At 52.2% G+C, this 17,933-nt stretch overlaps 1 protein-coding gene across 1 annotated transcript in view; it reads left to right on the forward strand.

The window, feature by feature from the left end:
- The window catches only part of FAM46C (family with sequence similarity 46 member C), an 18,851-nt gene extending 1,153 nt beyond the window's left edge, over positions 1–17,698 (forward strand). Inside the window, exon 2 of the mRNA XM_006763057.2 lies at positions 12,178–17,698. Coding sequence (XP_006763120.1) covers positions 12,204–13,379 — 1,176 coding nt within the window. The 5' untranslated portion in view covers positions 12,178–12,203 and the 3' untranslated portion in view covers positions 13,380–17,698. The remainder of the gene's footprint in view (positions 1–12,177) is intronic.
- The last annotated feature ends 235 nt before the right edge of the window (positions 17,699–17,933 follow it).

Consider the following 17,933-nt stretch of genomic DNA (forward strand, 5'->3'; position numbering starts at 1 on the left):
GGTGTTACTTGGAGTAAAATATTATCAGGTTAGATAAGGTTCGTGGCTTTATTGTGTGGTCACTGAAGTAAACAGGCAGTAAACATGTTCTGCCACGTGGTGCCTTGACTGTAGCGTGTTAAGCTGGCATGCGCTATTATCATGAAGCAGACATCTGTGGGTAAAGGCAGGCTGGTGTGTTTACAGCCACTTGGCTACAGCGGTGCTGGTGACCTGTGCTGCTTCGGGGGTTCCTGGTCTCAGGCTTTTTTATTCTTTCACTAATGCGTTATAAGGAACTTCACATTTGTAGTGAAATGGTTTAGAGGAAGCACCTTGGCACCGACTATGTCAGGAGTCGCCCTGTGAATTGATGAGAGTGAATGGATTTTGGACAGCTGTCCCCGGGTAGCTGCTCTAGAACTGTTTCGGGACTTCTTGGAACAACAGGAAAAAACTAATACGAAGAAACAGTTGCTGGTGTTCAGCAGCTCTCCCCGTAGGATGTTTTCAGTCTCCGAGCCTTTTGGGGTCCTGGCCACTGACCCGCTGCCAGTGTTTATTTCTTGGATGGCAGGATTGAGTCAGTAAGTGGCTAAGTGCTTCCGAGGCCTGGTTTGTGCCAGGTGCTGAGGAGGCTGAGGGAACGGTATGCGGAGAGGCCTGGGACTGCCCCGGATGCAGGAGGAGCTGGGCAGCTCAGTGTCCTCGGGCAGGATGTGTGCTCACTGTGGGCGCCCAGAGCAGGGCCTGGCACACAGAGGCTCAGTGGGCGCAGTGCTTGCTGGCACAGGCGGCCCTTCCTCTCAGAGGGGAGGCTGGCTTCCAGTAGGTGTGATCCAGGTGGGCCAAGGTGCTGGAGCTGTGGGGATCCGAAGCTCCTAGACCAGGGGTTCTCAAGCTTGGCTGCACATCAGAATCACCTGGGAATCTTTTTAAAATCCTGATTTCTGGGCCTCATCCTCCGGAAGTTGTTTCTTTGTTACTAACGTTGTGGCCCCACCCCATAACAAAGAAACAGAATTTCCGGAGTATGAGGCCCAGAAATCAGGATTTTCAAAAGATTCCCAGGTGATTCTGATGTGTAGCCAAGGTTGAGAACCACTGTCCTAGACTGAAATGCTGAGTGGTTCCTGGGCCTTTTTCTAAATGGAGGCCTCAGGGGTGTAGGTTTGGAGCTGGGAGGCTGTGACCACTAATTGGCCCACAGCTGAAACCCCTCAAGCTGTTAACTTGCTCCCTTCAGCATCTCCCATCCACCCCACACCGGGCCCCGGCACGGCACCCGCAGCTTTTCTCTGCCCACGTGCCCTCGGTGGTCAGTTCTGCTGAATCTTCGTCTTTTGACGTGTTTGTTTTCCACTGCCTTCACTGACCTAGTTCAGGGCCCTGCAGACGGCAGCTCAATGAGAGCGGCAATCGGCTCCTCTCCCCGCCCGCCCAGTTCTCCATCCCCAGCTCTTGGGTTGCTACCTTCATAACCCGCAGGCTGAGCTGAGCGTCTTGTCAGACCTGAACCTTCCTGACCTTCTGTTTATCCTCGAGCTCTTGCCTCGGAGTCTTCCCAGCTGCCCTGCCCTGCCTCCCAGCACACATACTCAGAGGTTTGATCAAGCTAATGCTGCTCCTCCCTCACCATCCTCCAACCCATCTTCGGACCCTTCTCAGAGGCTTCTGAGCTTCCCCATCTGAGGGTCCGCTCAATCCCTGCCTCTCCTCTTAAATACTCCCGACAGTTCTACTTTCTACTCTCTTCAATCTCATCTTCAATTGGACACACACACAAAGTCCCATATCTGTCTCCGTATTACCTCCCTGGAAGCACCTGTGAGGAGAACGTCATCCATGAATCCTGAGCCGCTCCCACCCCTTGCGCTGACATAGCTGCTGTCGCCTTGCTTAGCCCTCAGGAGGGTGGGAGAAGGGGCAGTCTTCCACCTGGCCTGGCTGGCCACCCCTCACCCCAAACACACCGTGTCTATTTGTCCCTGACCTGTGCTTGCAGTAGGGGAGAGGTGGGCGTGAGGACCCCCGTGGTCAGCTGACTGGGTGGTCCTGGAGTAGCGAGGAGGTAGCTGTGTAGGAGGCCCACTGATCCAGAGCAGAGATGAGGGGGACACCGCTGAGCACCTGCGCGTGTCCGGGTGCTGGCCTGGGTCTCCGTGCCCAGACCCTTGTGGTCTTGATCCTGACCTCCTCCCTGCTCTGAGGCTGCCGTAGTTGTGTCGACACCTGAGTTCTGGCCCTGGCAGCGCCTGTACCTCAGGCTTCAGTTTCTTCATCGTAATAAGGACCATAGACCAGCGCTGTCCAGTAGAAATGCGAGAGCCTCAATGAAGTTTCTAGTCGTCACATTAAAAAGTAAACATTAAAAAAAAAAACAGGTGAAAATAATTTTATTTAACCCATCATGACCAATATCATTTCAATTTAAAATAATATAAAAATATTGATGAGCTGTTTTACTTTTTTTTGTCTCGTACTGAATCTTTGAGATCCCCGTGTGTGTTTTACGTTCACAGAACATCTGAATTTGGACTTGCCCATTTCTAATGCCCAGCAGCCCCATGGGCTGTGGGTACAATATTGGGCAGTGCCGGTCTCCGCCATCTGCAGACATGCTTGACTCTCAGATTCTGGTTCTACTGGTGTGGGAGGCAAGAGTTAACGCATTTATGGAAGGAGAGTGTCAGCTAGGACATAAGCTCTACAAGGGCAGAGATCTTTGTCTCATAAGCTTCTAGAACAGCACTGGGAACACAGCAGGCACTCACATATTTGAAAAGAATGAAAGGAAATTCAGTCATGGTGGCCACCTCATTGGTAGTCATTCAACTGTGAATGAGACCTGACCCTAGAGCACAGGATGTTTGATTCCTGGCCCAGCATGCCCTGTTTTGTTTTTCTACAGGTGAAAATGCTCATAAGGTAATCAAAGAATCGAAGATCAAATCTGAGGGGGGCAGGGGGACCAGGACTCCACAATTTATCAACAATTAAAATTTGAAGCTGCAGTGGGAAATAACTTTCCAGTGAAAGCTTCTATGAGATGCCCAGTGACAGTAGCGCCTGACTTGGTAAATGCTGATGTAATGGTGATCATCCTATGAGTTACAGTCATGGCTTGTGTGACTCCACACGTCGGCGCACTAAAGGCAAAGTGAAGTGGCTTGGCTGCCGGAAGTGCATTTGTTGCAGAAATAGGGACCACACCACGGTTTGGCCCCTTTACTTTAATCCACCCCTTCACCCCCGATTTTGTACACTTACCCACATCTCTGTTCTTAGCAGCATTTATAACGTTGTCTGAGGGATCACTGAGCCTGCTGCCGTGCTCAGACCTGGAGGTCAGGTAGCTGCCACGTGAATGTTAACTCCAGGGAAGGATCTGTGCGAGCTAAAACCTGGATGGAACCTTGTGCATAGTTGGCGTCTGCACTGAAGTGGAGGCCAGCCCGGGCATAGACATATGTGAGAGGGGTGCATATGTGTCTCATGTATGTGAAGTGCATTTGAGCATCAGAGAACTGCTCGTGCCTTTCCTGAGAAGGCCCAGGGATGCTGGTAGTGACTAGGCTGCTAGAGGACCGAGGACCTGCTTGGCACAGCTGACAGCTGACCAGAGCTCTAAGCTGGAGAGCTGGATGGTAAAGTCGCCTGTGGAAGCAACCCTTGGTCAAACCTGGAGGCCCTTGAGCACTGTGGATGCAGGTGACCTTGGTCATCCTTACAGTAACGGTCTCCTGCTAGAGGTGGCCCCAGTTTCCAGGTCTAGTCGGTCTCTAAAACAGGATGGCCAGCTCTGGGCATCTCTCCAATGAGTTCAGACCAGTAGCATCTCTGACTTAGAAAGAGGCCTTTGGTAGGAGGGCGTGGGCCACCCAGCAGCAACAAGGATTATTTCCATTTCGAGTTTCGTAGCTAGCACTTAATAATGCTGACACCTGGGAAAATCAAAGGCTTCTCAGCTTAGCTTCCATCGAAAGGTGTCTATGTTCCGACCTCGTTAATATCTGCGTTGGCACCCATTTCCGCAGATCCCTGTACGCCCTCAGGTCTGCGTGTCCGTTATTCGTGGGCCAGTGTTTTGATTCTGTTTGTGCTGTTGTGGAGCCCGGTGTTATCTCCCCGGCCACACTTGCTGAAGCACCCTATTTTGACTGACGGGATGAGCTTTCTGTTTTGAGCCTTCTCAGGGCGGGGTCTGTGGACAGAGCCCCGTCCTTGATAACCACGAAGACTGTGTGTTGGCATCCGAGGGGAGGAGGAACTTGGGAGGGAAGGATGTGGTGCAAAGCAGGGCGCCGGCCCAGGGCCGTCTCTTTCTCCAGCGCAGGCAGCGTCCGGTCGCTGGGGGAGTCTGCCCCAGCTTCTCAGCCCCGGGGAACTAACTAGTGTCAAGTGGCGAGGAGGATGCTGATGACCCTGAGAAAGTAGATTGAGACCTGACTGTGACCAGGGGCACAGAGTGAGAAAAGCCCATCTGCGGGTTTGTTGTGTCGCTGACTTAGAAATGTTTTCTCTGGGCACAGCTCGGTGGCCCGGGGCAGCCATTGGAACCGAGGGAGAATGTGTTTGTGGGTGTTTGCATGGGCAGCTGTAAACATAACTTCGTGGAAAAAGGAAACAATAAATTTCATTGCCCTTTTCACAAACAAGGCATTATTTTATCTGGTCCTGTTGCCGTGGGCTGTCTATTAATGTGAAAGTTTAGTCCCTGTGCATCAGACACAGGTGTGCCTCAGTTATCTGGAACTTTCTAATGTGCTTGGGGGCAGTGGCGAAGGCTCCAGAATCCCCTCTCCTCCCTGCGGTGGGGCCCAGGTCCTGGTGAGGGGCTGCGGCCGGCAGACAAAGGGCTCGCTCAGGCTTTCCCGGGTCCCAGATAACTTCTGGCCTTCACCCGTCGAGGAATTCGAGGAGTCAGGGAGGTTTGCTCTTCGGAAGGCCACCTCTACCTTGGCCCGGCTCTGCTCCCTTCCGCCCACTTATCTGCCGCTGCACAGGGCTGTCCGAAGTGCCTGCCGTTTCCTCAGGACAAAGGACTCTCAAGGGTCAGACTAGGTGCCGGTGGGAAAGTGGCAGGTGTCCAGTCCCAGGTGCACCGCGCACACGGGGTGCTCTGTGCCAGCTGCTTCCGCTTTCTCCCTCCTGTGCTGCCTGGATCCTGCTCACTCTTGCAGATGGGCCTGCCTCGTCCCTGCAGCTCCAGTCGGGTTACCTGTTTCCTTGTCTGTGGGAGTGTCCTGTCCAGTAGGTGGGCCCTCCCGGTCTCCCCGCCGCCAGACCGAGCCCTGGCCGCCCCTTTATGCTGTGAGCAGAGCAAGTGCCTTAGGTGCCCAGATCCGGAAGGGTCAGCCCATCCCTGCAGCCTCCCTCCTGTGCCGTTATTTCCTCTTCCTGATGCTTGTCCAGCAAGCGGACTCCCAGCCCCTTCCCCTCCTGGCTCCTCCCTTCTGCTTCGTCTGAAATTGCTGTCTTGCCCCCCAGCCAGCATCCTGGCGCTGCCTCAGGAGAGGACCCAGGCCTTCATCTCCAGCCACTGTCCCTTTAACACAGCATTAGCATAACTGTTAGAGTTTCTATGTGGAATTACACTCAGTTCTGGTGGCTGGCCAGACCGCCCCCCCCGCCCCCCCAATCCAGGATGGGTCTGAGGGGTGCAGTTCTGTACTGATGGCTGTTAGTTCAGTTCTAAATGCACTGTCTTGCTTTCAGCACCTGCCATCTGACCTCCCCAGGGGGCTCAGCACACCTTTCCCTCCGTTTGGTAGAAAACCCTCCCACCTTCTCCCCGTTTCCTGCCTCCCTCCCCTCTCCCACGTCCCTGCCCTTTCCTCCCTCTTGCTGTCCTCTACTTTCCTACAGCTACCTGAGCAAAGAGCTTGTCTTCAAAGCCCTCCCCCCACCCAGCGCATACACCCACGTACCACCTCCAGGGAGCCTCTTACACCCCATTTCTGCTGCTTCCCCCTGGGGCTTCCCTGGGCAGTTGCTTTGCGGATCCTCTTTGTGCCCAGTTTTCTGTCCGTAAAGGGGACAGATACCGTAGTATCTCCCACAACAGGGGTGTTGAAGGGGCGATGGAGTGGCCCGCACAGAGCCTGCAGCAGTGTCTCCCGCACCTGGGATGTTGTCAAATAGGGTTTGATGGCTCAGACTAGGACACCCGGCCAGACATCTAGTCACCTTGGTGTCCTCTGGCCATGGCTGTGGCCACACAGAGAGCCCCCAGAGGGCCCCGCATTGGTCATGCCTGCTGGAGTCTGAGCAAGTGGTGAAATTACCCGTGGAAAGGACGTGAGCTGGGTTAGTAAGATGCTCGGTGACGCAACAGCTGATGCGCATCCCACTGAGGGTGGGAGTTCCCACACCGCACGGTGGGCAGTGCGTCACTGCCAGTGCCTCTCTGCCCTCGGGGCCCCCTGGGGGTCCTGAAGAGGACCACCGCCTCTGCTCAGCGAGTCTGCTCTGCACAGGCCCCGCTGGGTGCCGACTCGAGCTGTGGCTGTCTCAGTGCGTGTGGTGGGGCCAGGGGCCAGCGGAGGCAGGTGCCGCAGTTACGTGGGGAACAGGAGGCCGCTTTCTCCTTCTATGGGCAGGACCAACACAATCTCTGTTTTAGAAAAGATCACTTTATTAGCAGCGAGAACTGGGGGACGTTGTCACCAACTCCAAGACTCAGAACACAGGCTCCCGAGCTGGGGACAGCCTCCTAGTCATCCCCGGTCCTCATTCCTGAGTCGTGGGAAAGGGGCAGTGTAGCTTCCTCGGAGAGTGCGTGAGAGTGAAGTGGGGATTGACTGAGTGGCTCAGACCAAGTGCTCTTACACGTGCCTCTCCACACCTTCCTTTTTCAGGGAGCAAACAGGCCCAGACTGGGCTCTCCCTCTCAGCCAGCTGCGGGGGGAGGCGGGAGGTTTAATAGGCGTCTTGCTATCCCTTCCACTTCTGCTTAAGTTCTCCAGGCTTTTATGTGCAAGTGCCCTCTGTGGTAGACAGAGGAGAGTTTGTGGAAGGTGCCAGCTACGCTGCACGGGTCCCCTCAGCTGGGGCTCAGGGACAGCAGGTGTCCGCTCTGCACACACACCTCCAGGGGTCCGCCACCAGGCCCGGTCCACTGCCCATGGCTGGGCTCTCACCTAAGCTGGACAGTGTTACCAGGAAGGTCCAGGCTTTTGAGGAAGCAACCAGCAACACTGAGGGAAGTCCACCACGAAAGGAACGCTGAAATGCGTTTGGGTTTCTTTTGTATTTTAAACCTACAGCAGGCGCAGGTGGGGGTGTGGCCCAGTGGTCTCTGGGCTGGACGAGGGGCTGCAGAGAGCTGCAGTATTTCCATGGCAGCTGCATAGGAGTGTCTAGGGCTTTCCCACTAAATATCACAGCCCTGGACTTGCATATGCACCGTCCTTCCCCGGGGAGGCGCGTCTCCACATACACAGCGGATGCTGGACAGTGTCTGTCTCATGCTAGTCACAAGTAGGAGTGAGTGTCGATTTGACCTACGTCTTTGATCTTGAGACCCGGAAGTGCTATACCTGTCTAGGTGCTCTCACCTCCAGCTGTTCCCCTGCCTGTCCTGCTTGCCTGCCTGGCGTACCCTCAGGCTTGCTGGGATCTAGATTAGCTATGGAGCAGGATAGACATTGCTTTCCCCTTCCTTTAATGGGCTCAAACACGGGTTTTCAGGTCATCCTGTAAGGAGTGGCTCCGTCCCAGGCAGCGGGGGAGCAAACCTGAGTTAGACATGGCCTCTCCTCAGGGGGCTTGGCTTCCCCTCCTCACCTCCTTTGGCTTTTCCCTCCCATTTCTGTTGCTACCTCTGCAAACCTGTGTTCTTTTCATGTGTCACAGCCAGAGGAGGGAAGAAAGGGGTTCAAGGGCACCCAAGAGAGCTGTTCGTCATGAGTCAGACACAAAAAGATTAAAGAGCTTGGTCATCCTCACCTGTGAAAAGGTGCCTGAATTTTCAAATCAATGAGAAATCGCGGCCCCTGCCTGTCCAGTGCCCTCTGTGCAGAGCACAGTGACTGCTTCCCAGGCAGTGAAAGGGAAATCAAAACACTGCCGTTGGACTTTGCCAGGCTTCTAATTAATTTCTTTTTACTGTTTTGTGAATTTTTGAACTAGAATTTGCCTTGAACCAGGGCCTTTCGTGAGCTGGGAATGTGTGTTTCATGTGATCCTTTCATATGGGGATTATACCAATGTTGATTCGTGTGGTTAATTAAAATGAAAACTGTTCCACTAAGCTCCGGTGTGTTCTCTGAGCATTAAGGGCCCGTGACTTGGATTTATTAGTAATACCAATGTTTGTCTAAGCAACTGGAAAATGTGCTTCTGATGTTTGAAATTGCTTGGATCGGTGAGGGAAAACAAAGGATTCCTTGCTAGTAGGATCAATACCTCATCCCGGGTTCTCCTATCAACTAAGCACCAAATTGGAACCCAGCCTAAGTCTGCGCCTTCAGTAGCGTGAGTTCCTCTCAGAGTCATGGTAAATGGGGAGAGTGAGAAACTACACCACGGACTTGGTGTTTGCCGTGTCCCACACTGTGCTCATATACAGACCACTACAAGTTAACTCCATTCTTCATGAGTGTGTCAGAAGACATTGGCATGGGAGAAGCCAACCACAGGCATGGGACAGTCTTGAAAATGTTATTGCATTTATTAAGGCCCTTGCCGCTGTAGCTCATAATCAACATAACAGTGTCATGTGAGGGTGGCTATCATGTGTCTGAAATGAGAAACAGCAATTCTTACACAATTACAAGAAACATTTTTGGATAACAAACATAGAAAGAAGCTAGATGAGATGGCTTATCCATTATTTTGTAGTGTGGTTCTTTTGTTTTGGTAAATAGTGGACATCTTCTTTTACATAGAACATAAGTAGAAATGTGGCTGGAAGCCACCCTTGAGGAGAAATGGTCTCCCCTCCCCTGCCCACCCCTGGAGATCAGCATTGAAGGCTTGGAGCGGAAGCTTCTACGTGTGTTTGACTTTGTCACATGGATATGGGGATGGTGGGGAGGGGACAGGAAAGGCACTGAAGGGATTCAGTAAGGTAGCAGATGAGTAGAGGCCGATGGGGGAAGATTTTAGAACACGGATAATAAGACTTTAGCTTTTTTCAGCTAGCACATGTATAGGTTCTAAATTCAAAAGGGATACAATACATTTTTCTTCGCCCTCTGTCTGCCAGCTTGGGGTGGTATTTGGTGCGGGCTGAACTACTGTGTGTCCTTCCAGATGTTTCAGATTGCATAAGCACAGACGTATATACTTTTGCACACAGTTTTGCACTTGCTTTTCTGTTAATAAATCTTAATGAGCACTTCATGTTCATTCAGATAGAGCTGTCACTCTTCTTTCGGACAACCGCATGCGTTGGTATGTGTAGCTTTATACATAATTCTCCAGGTTTTGTGTATAATTGCAAGCATGTCCATGGGATAACACCACAAGTAGACTTCCTGGAAATAGAACCGCGGTGTCCAAGGATATGGCCCCTGGAAACCAAGAGTGCTGCATTGTTCTCTAGAGAGAGCCCCGGGCATGTACCCAAGGTGACTGCTGCTGGGTCTTTGCCAATCTGATAGGTCAGAAGGATACACTGAAGTCTTCATCTGCCCGTCCCTTTAAGGGAAGGTTGAATGTTGTGCATCTGAGCCACTGTCCATGCCCTTTGACCCTTCCTCTATTAGGTTTGGAGAATTTCTGATCTGTAGAAGCTTGTTATTCATTAAGGAATATTTGCCTAATGTTACAAATATTTCTCTTTGTCTCCTGACTCCTTCATGGTGTTTTTACCATGTAGAACTTCAATTTTTATATAGGCAAATATATCAGTTTTTGTGTGACTTTGGGGTTTTATATGATGTAGAAAGGACTATGTCAGTATATAGGTACCATGTTTTTTTCCTAGTACTCTTAGGGTTTCATATTTTATACTTAAGGTTTTGTTTTTTTTTCAGTTAACACTATTACAGATGTCCCCATTTCCCCCTCTTTGCCCGCCTCTACGCATGCCCCGCCCTCCCCTCCTGGCCCTCACCACACTGTTGTCTCTGTCATGGGCTACGCATACATGTCCTTGGCTAATCTCTTCACCTTCCATCCAGTCATTCCCCTGTGACACTTGACGTCTGTCTCAGTATCCATGCCTCTGGCTCTGTTTCATTTGTCAGTCTATTTTGTTCATTAGTTTCCACATGGACATGTAATCGTATGGTATTTGTCAGCTTAGCACAGTCCTCTCCAGGTCCATCATTGCTATCTCAAAAGGTAAGAGTTTCTTCCTTTTTACAGCCACGTAATATTCCAGTGTGTGAATGTACCACATTTTTTAACCGTTTGACTGCTAAGGAGCGCTATCTCGCTCTTCTTCTGTTACTCCAAAAATGCGAAGAGCACGATAGCGCTCCTGTGTTTTTTTTTATGCCAAGACTGCGGAGAGCGTAATAATGCTGCTCCAAAACACTAGAATTTGTATAAAAAGTGTTTTACATTTTTTCCCATACACGCACAATTAGTGCCGCAGTTTCGGCATATGTCCGAAAAAATACGTTAGCAGCCAAACGGTTAAATCCATTCACCTACTGATGGGCACTTGGGCTGTTTCCAGATCTCAGCTGTTGTAAATAACCCTGCTGTGAAATAGGGGTGCATATATTGTTTCTGATTGGCTTGAGGAGAGGTGCATTAAGGCCAGATGGACGTGGCCAGGTCTTGGCTGCGTGCTGCCTCTGCCCCTCGATTCCAGCCTCAAGCTCATTTTGCCTTTCAGTCGTCTTGTGTCCCATCCCCATAAGTGGTCTTCCTGTTTCCCCCAATCAAAGGACACTTCTCTCTCCTACCCTCCTAGTACATTTTCTGTCTGTCACACCCACCTTCTTAATGACCAGCTCCTGGAAAGCTCGGCTCACTCTGTCCAATGGCGCCCCAACCCTGACAACCACCCCATCGATGTGAGCGCCCTAGGTAAGGCAAGGACCCCTGACCCCAGAGCAAGGCTAACAATCCAAGCTGGCACCCCGGACCGCGCGTGCTAGCTGTGCATCCGAAGCAGCAGCTCCCACGCAGTGCACCGCAGAGGTCCTTGGGGCGGTTCTGTGTGTCCAGCGGGTCAGGAAGGTGACAGGTGGGAAAGCTGCCCCCGTGAAGTCTGAGGGCAGCACCTTGACCTTTTGTTTTAGCTCCTCCGTCCCTGTGGGTCCACCGGCACCTGGACTCCGATATATCAGTATTTTTTAATAGGTTAGGATGTCCAGGAATTGACCGTTTCATTTTCAGCAAAGTGTAACTTAGTTGAAAATTGCTTTGGTGACTTTGGGCTCTCGCAGTGATGCTTCTCTCCTGGTGCTGAGCGCGAGCTTCCTCCTCCTGGGATAGTTCCAAGGCGCTAGTGTTCCAACCACAGCTGGAAGGTGACGGTCCCCTGAGGAAGCTCCCCGCAGGCTGCGCGGGCCTCCTGGCGGGCAGAGCTGTTCCCCACACAGCTGGCCAGCCCTTTGCAGTCCAGGACTTCAGTCACCTCCTCGGCAGACCCCTCCCACAAGCACAAGGACATGGGGTTGTTGCCAACAGGACCGCAGTGCACTTGCCCCTGATGGGACTGACCCATTCCCTCCTCTTGGGCAGTTACAGCCCCGACTTGAGAATTCATCTGTTCACGGGGTGAAGGAAGGCTTTCCTGTGGCTCCTGTGTGCTGTGTGTAGCCTTGGTAGCAACCAGTTAAGATGCAGTTAGGGAGCAGGAGAGGTCATGTCCACAGAAAACAAGGACACGTAGCAAAACCTGTGGGCCCTCTAGTGACTAATGATGTGCTCAGGCTGCTTGGGGTAACGAGTTTGTCTCCTTCTCATCACACAAACCAATGCAGTACCCCCTCACCCCCACCCCCACCGCTACCGCTCACTCAGACCAAACAAGCAAACAACACACACTGAGACAAAGCTGTGAAGCCGTCCAGTGTGGTACAGGGTCCACGTGTGTGCTTTGTCCTTACTTCCTGGAGACACTGTTCTTGATGCACTTAACGCCCTTCATCCTCACAGCAGCACCCGGCAGTAGGGGCCACGCATCCCTGTTTACAGGAAAAAGTTCAGAGAAAAATCACCCCGAGTCCCTGGAGCTGCTTTGCCACGTAGAAGTGAACCCTAACTCTGTTTCTCACCCCCCACTTTCAGTTTCCCTGGCAAGAACGTCCCCCACGATGGCGGAGGAGAGCAGCAGTCGCGGGGACTGTGCGTCCTGCAGCGTGCTCAGCTGGGACCAGGTGAGCCGGCTGCACGAGGTGCTGAACGAGGTCGTGCCCGTCCACGGGCGGGGCAACTTCCCAACCTTGGAGCTCACCCTGAAGGACATCGTGCAGACCGTGCGCAGCCGCCTGGAGGAGGCAGGCATCCAGGTGCAGGACGTCCGTCTGAACGGCTCGGCCGCCGGCCACGTCTTGGTCAAAGACAACGGCTTGGGCTGCAAAGACCTGGACCTCATCTTTCACGTGGCTCTTCCCACCGAGGTAGAATTCCACCTGGTCCGGGACGTGGTCCTGTGCTCCCTCCTGAACTTCCTGCCGGAGGGCGTGAACAAGCTCAAAATCAGCCCGGTGACCCTGAAGGAGGCCTACGTGCAGAAGCTGGTGAAGGTGTGCACGGACACCGACCGCTGGAGCCTCATCTCCCTCTCCAACAAGAACGGGAGGAACGTGGAGCTGAAGTTCGTCGACTCCATCCGGCGCCAGTTCGAGTTCAGCGTGGACTCCTTCCAGATCATCCTGGACTCCCTGCTCATCTTCTACGACTGCTCCAGCCAGCCCATCTCCGAGCTCCTGCACCCCACGGTGATCGGGGAGAGCATGTACGGGGACTTCGAGGAAGCCTTGGACCACCTGCAGAACAGGCTCATCGCCACCAAGAACCCCGAGGAGATCCGGGGCGGCGGGCTGCTCAAGTACAGCAACCTCCTCGTGCGGGACTTCAGGCCCGCCGACCAGGAGGAGATCAAGACGCTGGAGCGCTACATGTGCTCCCGGTTCTTCATCGACTTCCCGGACATCCTGGAGCAGCAGAGGAAGCTGGAGACCTACCTGCAGAACCACTTCGCCGAGGAGGAGAGGAGCAAGTACGACTACCTCATGATCCTGCGCAGGGTGGTGAACGAGAGCACCGTGTGCCTCATGGGGCACGAGCGCAGGCAGACCCTGAACCTCATCTCCCTCCTGGCCTTGCGCGTGCTGGCCGAGCAGAACATCATCCCCAGCGCCACCAACGTCACCTGTTACTACCAGCCGGCTCCCTACGTCAGCGACGGCAACTTCAACAACTACTACGTGGCCCAGCCTCCAGTGACCTACAGCCAGCCCTACCCCACCTGGCTGCCCTGTAACTAACCTTGAGACCTGAGGGTTTTCTCAGGGGGGAACCCCCAGAGGGCAGGGCTCTCAGGTAGGGGAGCCTCCTTCTAGATGTAGGTGTTTGGCTTTTAAAGGGGAACTCAGCTCTGATTCTGCTTTTTTTTCTTTGTGGACCCATTGCAGTGGGTCTACAGTCTATCATGAGCCAACCCTGAAGGGACCCGGTATTGCAGTGCCACTTTGGAAAATGCTGTAGGAAGTATGGCCTCTCCACTTCTTTCCCAGACAGACGCTCACACGTCACGTCCCGAACGGCAGCGCAGGGGCCTGAGCTCTGGGCGGTCGCTGAGATTGGGGGACGCGTGGGCAGCCGACGCGGGGGGCTAAGCTGCTCGTCTCCCTGGAGCCAGGAGCAGGCTGTGCTGGCCCTGGCTCCCCCGGGATTCTCAGTGACACGAAAGTTGTGCTGATCGTCTATTTTCTTGTTCAGCTTTAGCTAGGCATGCCGTTGTAAACACGAGGGTGCTCCTTTCTGTTCAGAGGACTCCGTGGTTTATGTTCATTCCCTGTCAGCAGAGCTGAGGATTGCTTTCATCAATAAACCAAAGCCAGTCGCTGGAGAATCGAGGTCTGGTTGGAAGTGGTATATGGTTTAGATGCTGTGCTATCCTGAGGAATTGTGTGAGACATTGCTGAGGAAAAAAAAAAAAAAGGAAAAAAAAAGGTCTTTTCTTGAACTATAACTTGAAAACAAAATAAAATGTGGAACCTAATGTTAAAATAGAATTATGGTGGTGGGGGGTGATTGTAAATAGGAAACAAGAATGTTCAAAAAATTTTTTTTCTTTAAGGAATTCTTCTGGAATGACACTTCTCGTTTCCTCATCAGCTCATCACTTTTGTTTTTCTCCTCCCGAGACGAAGGGTTGTGTGCCCGGGGTCCTTGTGACTGACGTGTGGTGACTGACGCTTTAACTGGAAACCCACTCTGATCACATTCCAAGTATGACAAGCTGGTTTTTCTGGAGCACTTGGGCTGACTATTTTTGTTGTTGTTTTTCGAAAGTAGAGATTTTCTCCTCCAGGTTTTGTTTGACAGCAAATGAATTCAGGAATTTCTGTGACCTGTGGAAGGACCTGCCCTTGTGGGTGGAGTTCTTTGGCTCTCAGTCGCTTTAGGATGGAACTGCTGTCCCTACGCTGTGCTGTGCGAGGGGTGGGGGGTGGAATGGAGCATCAGGTGGGGGCTGAGCGTCCAGCCAGGCCTGGTATGCCCCAGCCGTGCGGAGGCCCCTGGCAAGGATCGATTCTGGTGTGCCTGGGGAAGAATTGAGTGAATGAAGAAGATTCTTCCTTATTCCGGTAGATTTGACCAGACCTGTTTGTATTCTGCACTTTAGAAGGAAAACAGTATTAACCTCTAGTCTAAAGCAAGCTTAGTAAATAGAGAGTTCTAGGCTGTTGCTTTCCCAGTAGATTAAAGAAGGGATTCTGTGTGTTGAAACTTCATGTACGATCTCTTAGCAAGCATCACTTCAGGGTATCAAGGGCAAAGAAATTCAATATTGCCAGCCAGCCTGGTTTCTAAGGTGATTTAATCTAACTCGTGGCCCTGATGTTCAGTTTCCCCCGCGGCTAGAAAACCGAAGCCCAGAGGGATTGCTTTCTCCTTGCTTTAATAAGCAATGACATTACCTTGATGCAAAAATGCTTCATAGAAAAGGAGTGGTTTACTTTTTTCTGAAGATTATATTTTCAGGTGGGTTGTGTGTTTTTTGTTTTGTTTTTTCTAGAATGTGATGTTTTGGTTACTTAAAAGCAGATGGGGCAGGACTGAACCCCAAGGCTTACCTGGTCTCCAGGTTGTGCTGTATTAGGTGGACAGAGGCCACTTCTTAGTGTAACCAGCTCCTGTTTCCCTGGGAGCCAGTCACATGTAAATTCACTGGCTGCCAGTCAAGGCCCATCAACATTGGAGGGGCGGGGCGGGGCGGGGCGCTTCAGTGTGAAAAGGGAATCCCGACTTGAAAAACAAGGTGGTCATCCATGACCTTAAACGACTGCCATTGTGGTCAGCATGTTTGCCCCCAATGGCAGATCTGTTTAACCACATGTTAACTCTGATGAAGCTGCAGCACCAAGGCCCTTGCGAGCAGGTCAGTACTGCATCCGCCCAGGAGGCTTGGGGAGGGGGCGTAAGGCTCCCGGGGAAGGTAGGGCCAGAACCCCACCAAGGAATTAAATTTCAGTGTGTCCTTGGTGTTCTTCCTGCTCACTGTTTTTCCTAGCTGGTACTAGTCCTTTTATGGGAGGCACAGAAGATGCTAGAAATTCCCAGCCCCCCAGTTCTTGGCCATCCCTGCAGGACGGCCAGCTTGGTACAGTCTTTTCACCTGAAGTCTCAGGCAGCCCCTCTGCAGTGGAGTTTGAGAGGAGACGTGTTGGAGAGCCATCAGGGTGGAAGCTGCAGGGACCGGGCTGGCCGTCTCCACCCGCTCTGGGCGCGTTTTGCCTGCCTCAGATCAGCCTGGTAACCTTGGGCTTCAGGTGTCTGGAAATCCCAGCTGCAGCCTGACTTTCATGCTGCTCACAAGCACGGGGCACTCTGAACCCGCTCTGGGCCCAGTGGTTCTTCTTTTCTGCGTGTTGAGTAACATGAAACGCGGCGGTGGCCAAGGGCACTCACGTTCAAGTGCAAGTTCTCGCGTGCATGCGGCAGCCGCCTTGGCTCCTCGGGATGGCTTTCCGAGGCCTCCTGCAGGTGTGCAGCTGGCCTCCCGCCTGCCGCTGGGAACCAGGGAAGCAGGACCTCGCCCCTGGAGCTGGCAGAAGGGCACACACGCTGAGTTCCTGGCCCTGCGCTTGTCTCCCCCTCAGACCTCACCTTGGCAGGGAGACGCTGTTCCTCACTCAATAACTCCAACTCGGAAACTCAACTCCGAATCAGCACCACCTTAAATCAGGGTTCCTGCCGACAGCCTGTGGGATGTGGCCTGAGCCACAGCCGGAGGCCTGGCAGATGGGGGAGTCGGGGAGGAGCAAAGCTGGGTTCCTGATAGATGACAGCAAATGCGGTTTGGCATTTAAGTTTTCTTCCGCCCAGTGTGAGTTTTCCCCTGGAGATTTGAGTTAACGGTGAGCTGCGCGTGAACCTGTGGGCTTTCTGTGTGGGTTTGTCTCTGTGTGGTTTGGTTTTGTGACGATGCATTAATAAAAAAATGGCGAGCGCCTCTCCACCGGCGCTGGCCCCTTCCCTTCCCGGTAGGAGGATTTGAACTAGTACCGCTTTCTTCCCTGGGGGGAATGGTGCCAATCAAAAGCAGCTTGCCGACTCTCGGAATCAATCCCTCCTCTCTAGTGAGCCTCCTGGGACTGGTGCCTTGTTTTAGGGTGCAGCTATTCTAAGCTTCACTGTCCTCTCTCAGAAAATAAATGGCAGTTACCCAGTTGTGAGGAGAGACCCCGAAGCTCAGCTGTGCTGTTACTTCTGGGGTGTCAGATTGGGGCTCCACACTAGGGCGAACCCTTGGGGGGGGTGGGGGTCTGACTGTGAGGTGACAGAACTTTGAGTTGCCAAGGTTGCGTTTGTGCCCTTAACCTGGCAGAGACCAGAATGTCACAGCTGACTTTGGAACATATTCCAAACCAGCCAGTGACATTCAGAGGACCAGGGGAAGTGTGTGTGTGTGTGTGTGTGTGTGTGTGTGTTGGGGGGTGGGGGGAGGGAGCCATATATTTAAAAAGACCTGGCAACTTTTCAGGATTATTTGTGGAGACTGCCAAGGTGAGAATCAGAAACGAAAATGCTTTTTTTGTGAGTTCAAGTTCTAAATTTTGTTGACCTATCACTTACAAAAAATAGGTTAAGTGTCAGCAAAAAAAATGTTTGGATTTTTGCCTGGGCTGGTGAGAGTTGGTACAAATTTTCATGTTTGCATAGGAGGTGAGGAGACCATCCACCAAAGAGGAAGTCGTTTAATAATATGGATCTGTGGGTGTTTTAAACCTCCAGGCCATCTGGATGTTTTGCTTTTTTTTTTTTTATGGATTAAAAAAAAAAACTGCTTTAGGAAAATTGAGAGTTTATATCCCTTAACTTCCAAATTCATGTAGGTAAAAGTAAGACACTCATTAGACTAAATTGAAAGTTTTTGTTCCTCTAGATTTGTGTAACCTTCGAAATGTTAATTTGCTAGTGGTGCCTAGGATGCGTGAGGTTTCCTCTCTGGTGTAATGGTCACTGACCTTCCTACGTGAAGCAGGTAAAGTCACTTGTCAATGCAAAATGTATTAGAACTTGATGAAATAGCGCTTTGAGTTTGAGAAATAAACGTATATTTAAAAAAAAAAAAAAACCTTGTCTGTTATGCGACCTGACTGTGCTCAGTTCTTTGTGTATCTTCAGCGGGGAACTTATTCTAGGTTTCCGGGAAGATGCTGTATGAGGGTGGGTGGTTGTTGAAAGCAACCCTGGGTGCTGCTCTGAAGGATGGCACTTTCTTCGGGGGGCACACGGTTACCACGGGGCGCACCACGCCCGTCCCAGCTGGACTCTTCTACACGGTACCCGACTGATGAGACCGAGCCTGG

This window comes from Myotis davidii, unplaced genomic scaffold (assembly GCF_000327345.1).
Source record: "Myotis davidii unplaced genomic scaffold, ASM32734v1 scaffold217, whole genome shotgun sequence".
Lineage (NCBI taxonomy): Eukaryota > Metazoa > Chordata > Mammalia > Chiroptera > Vespertilionidae > Myotis > Myotis davidii.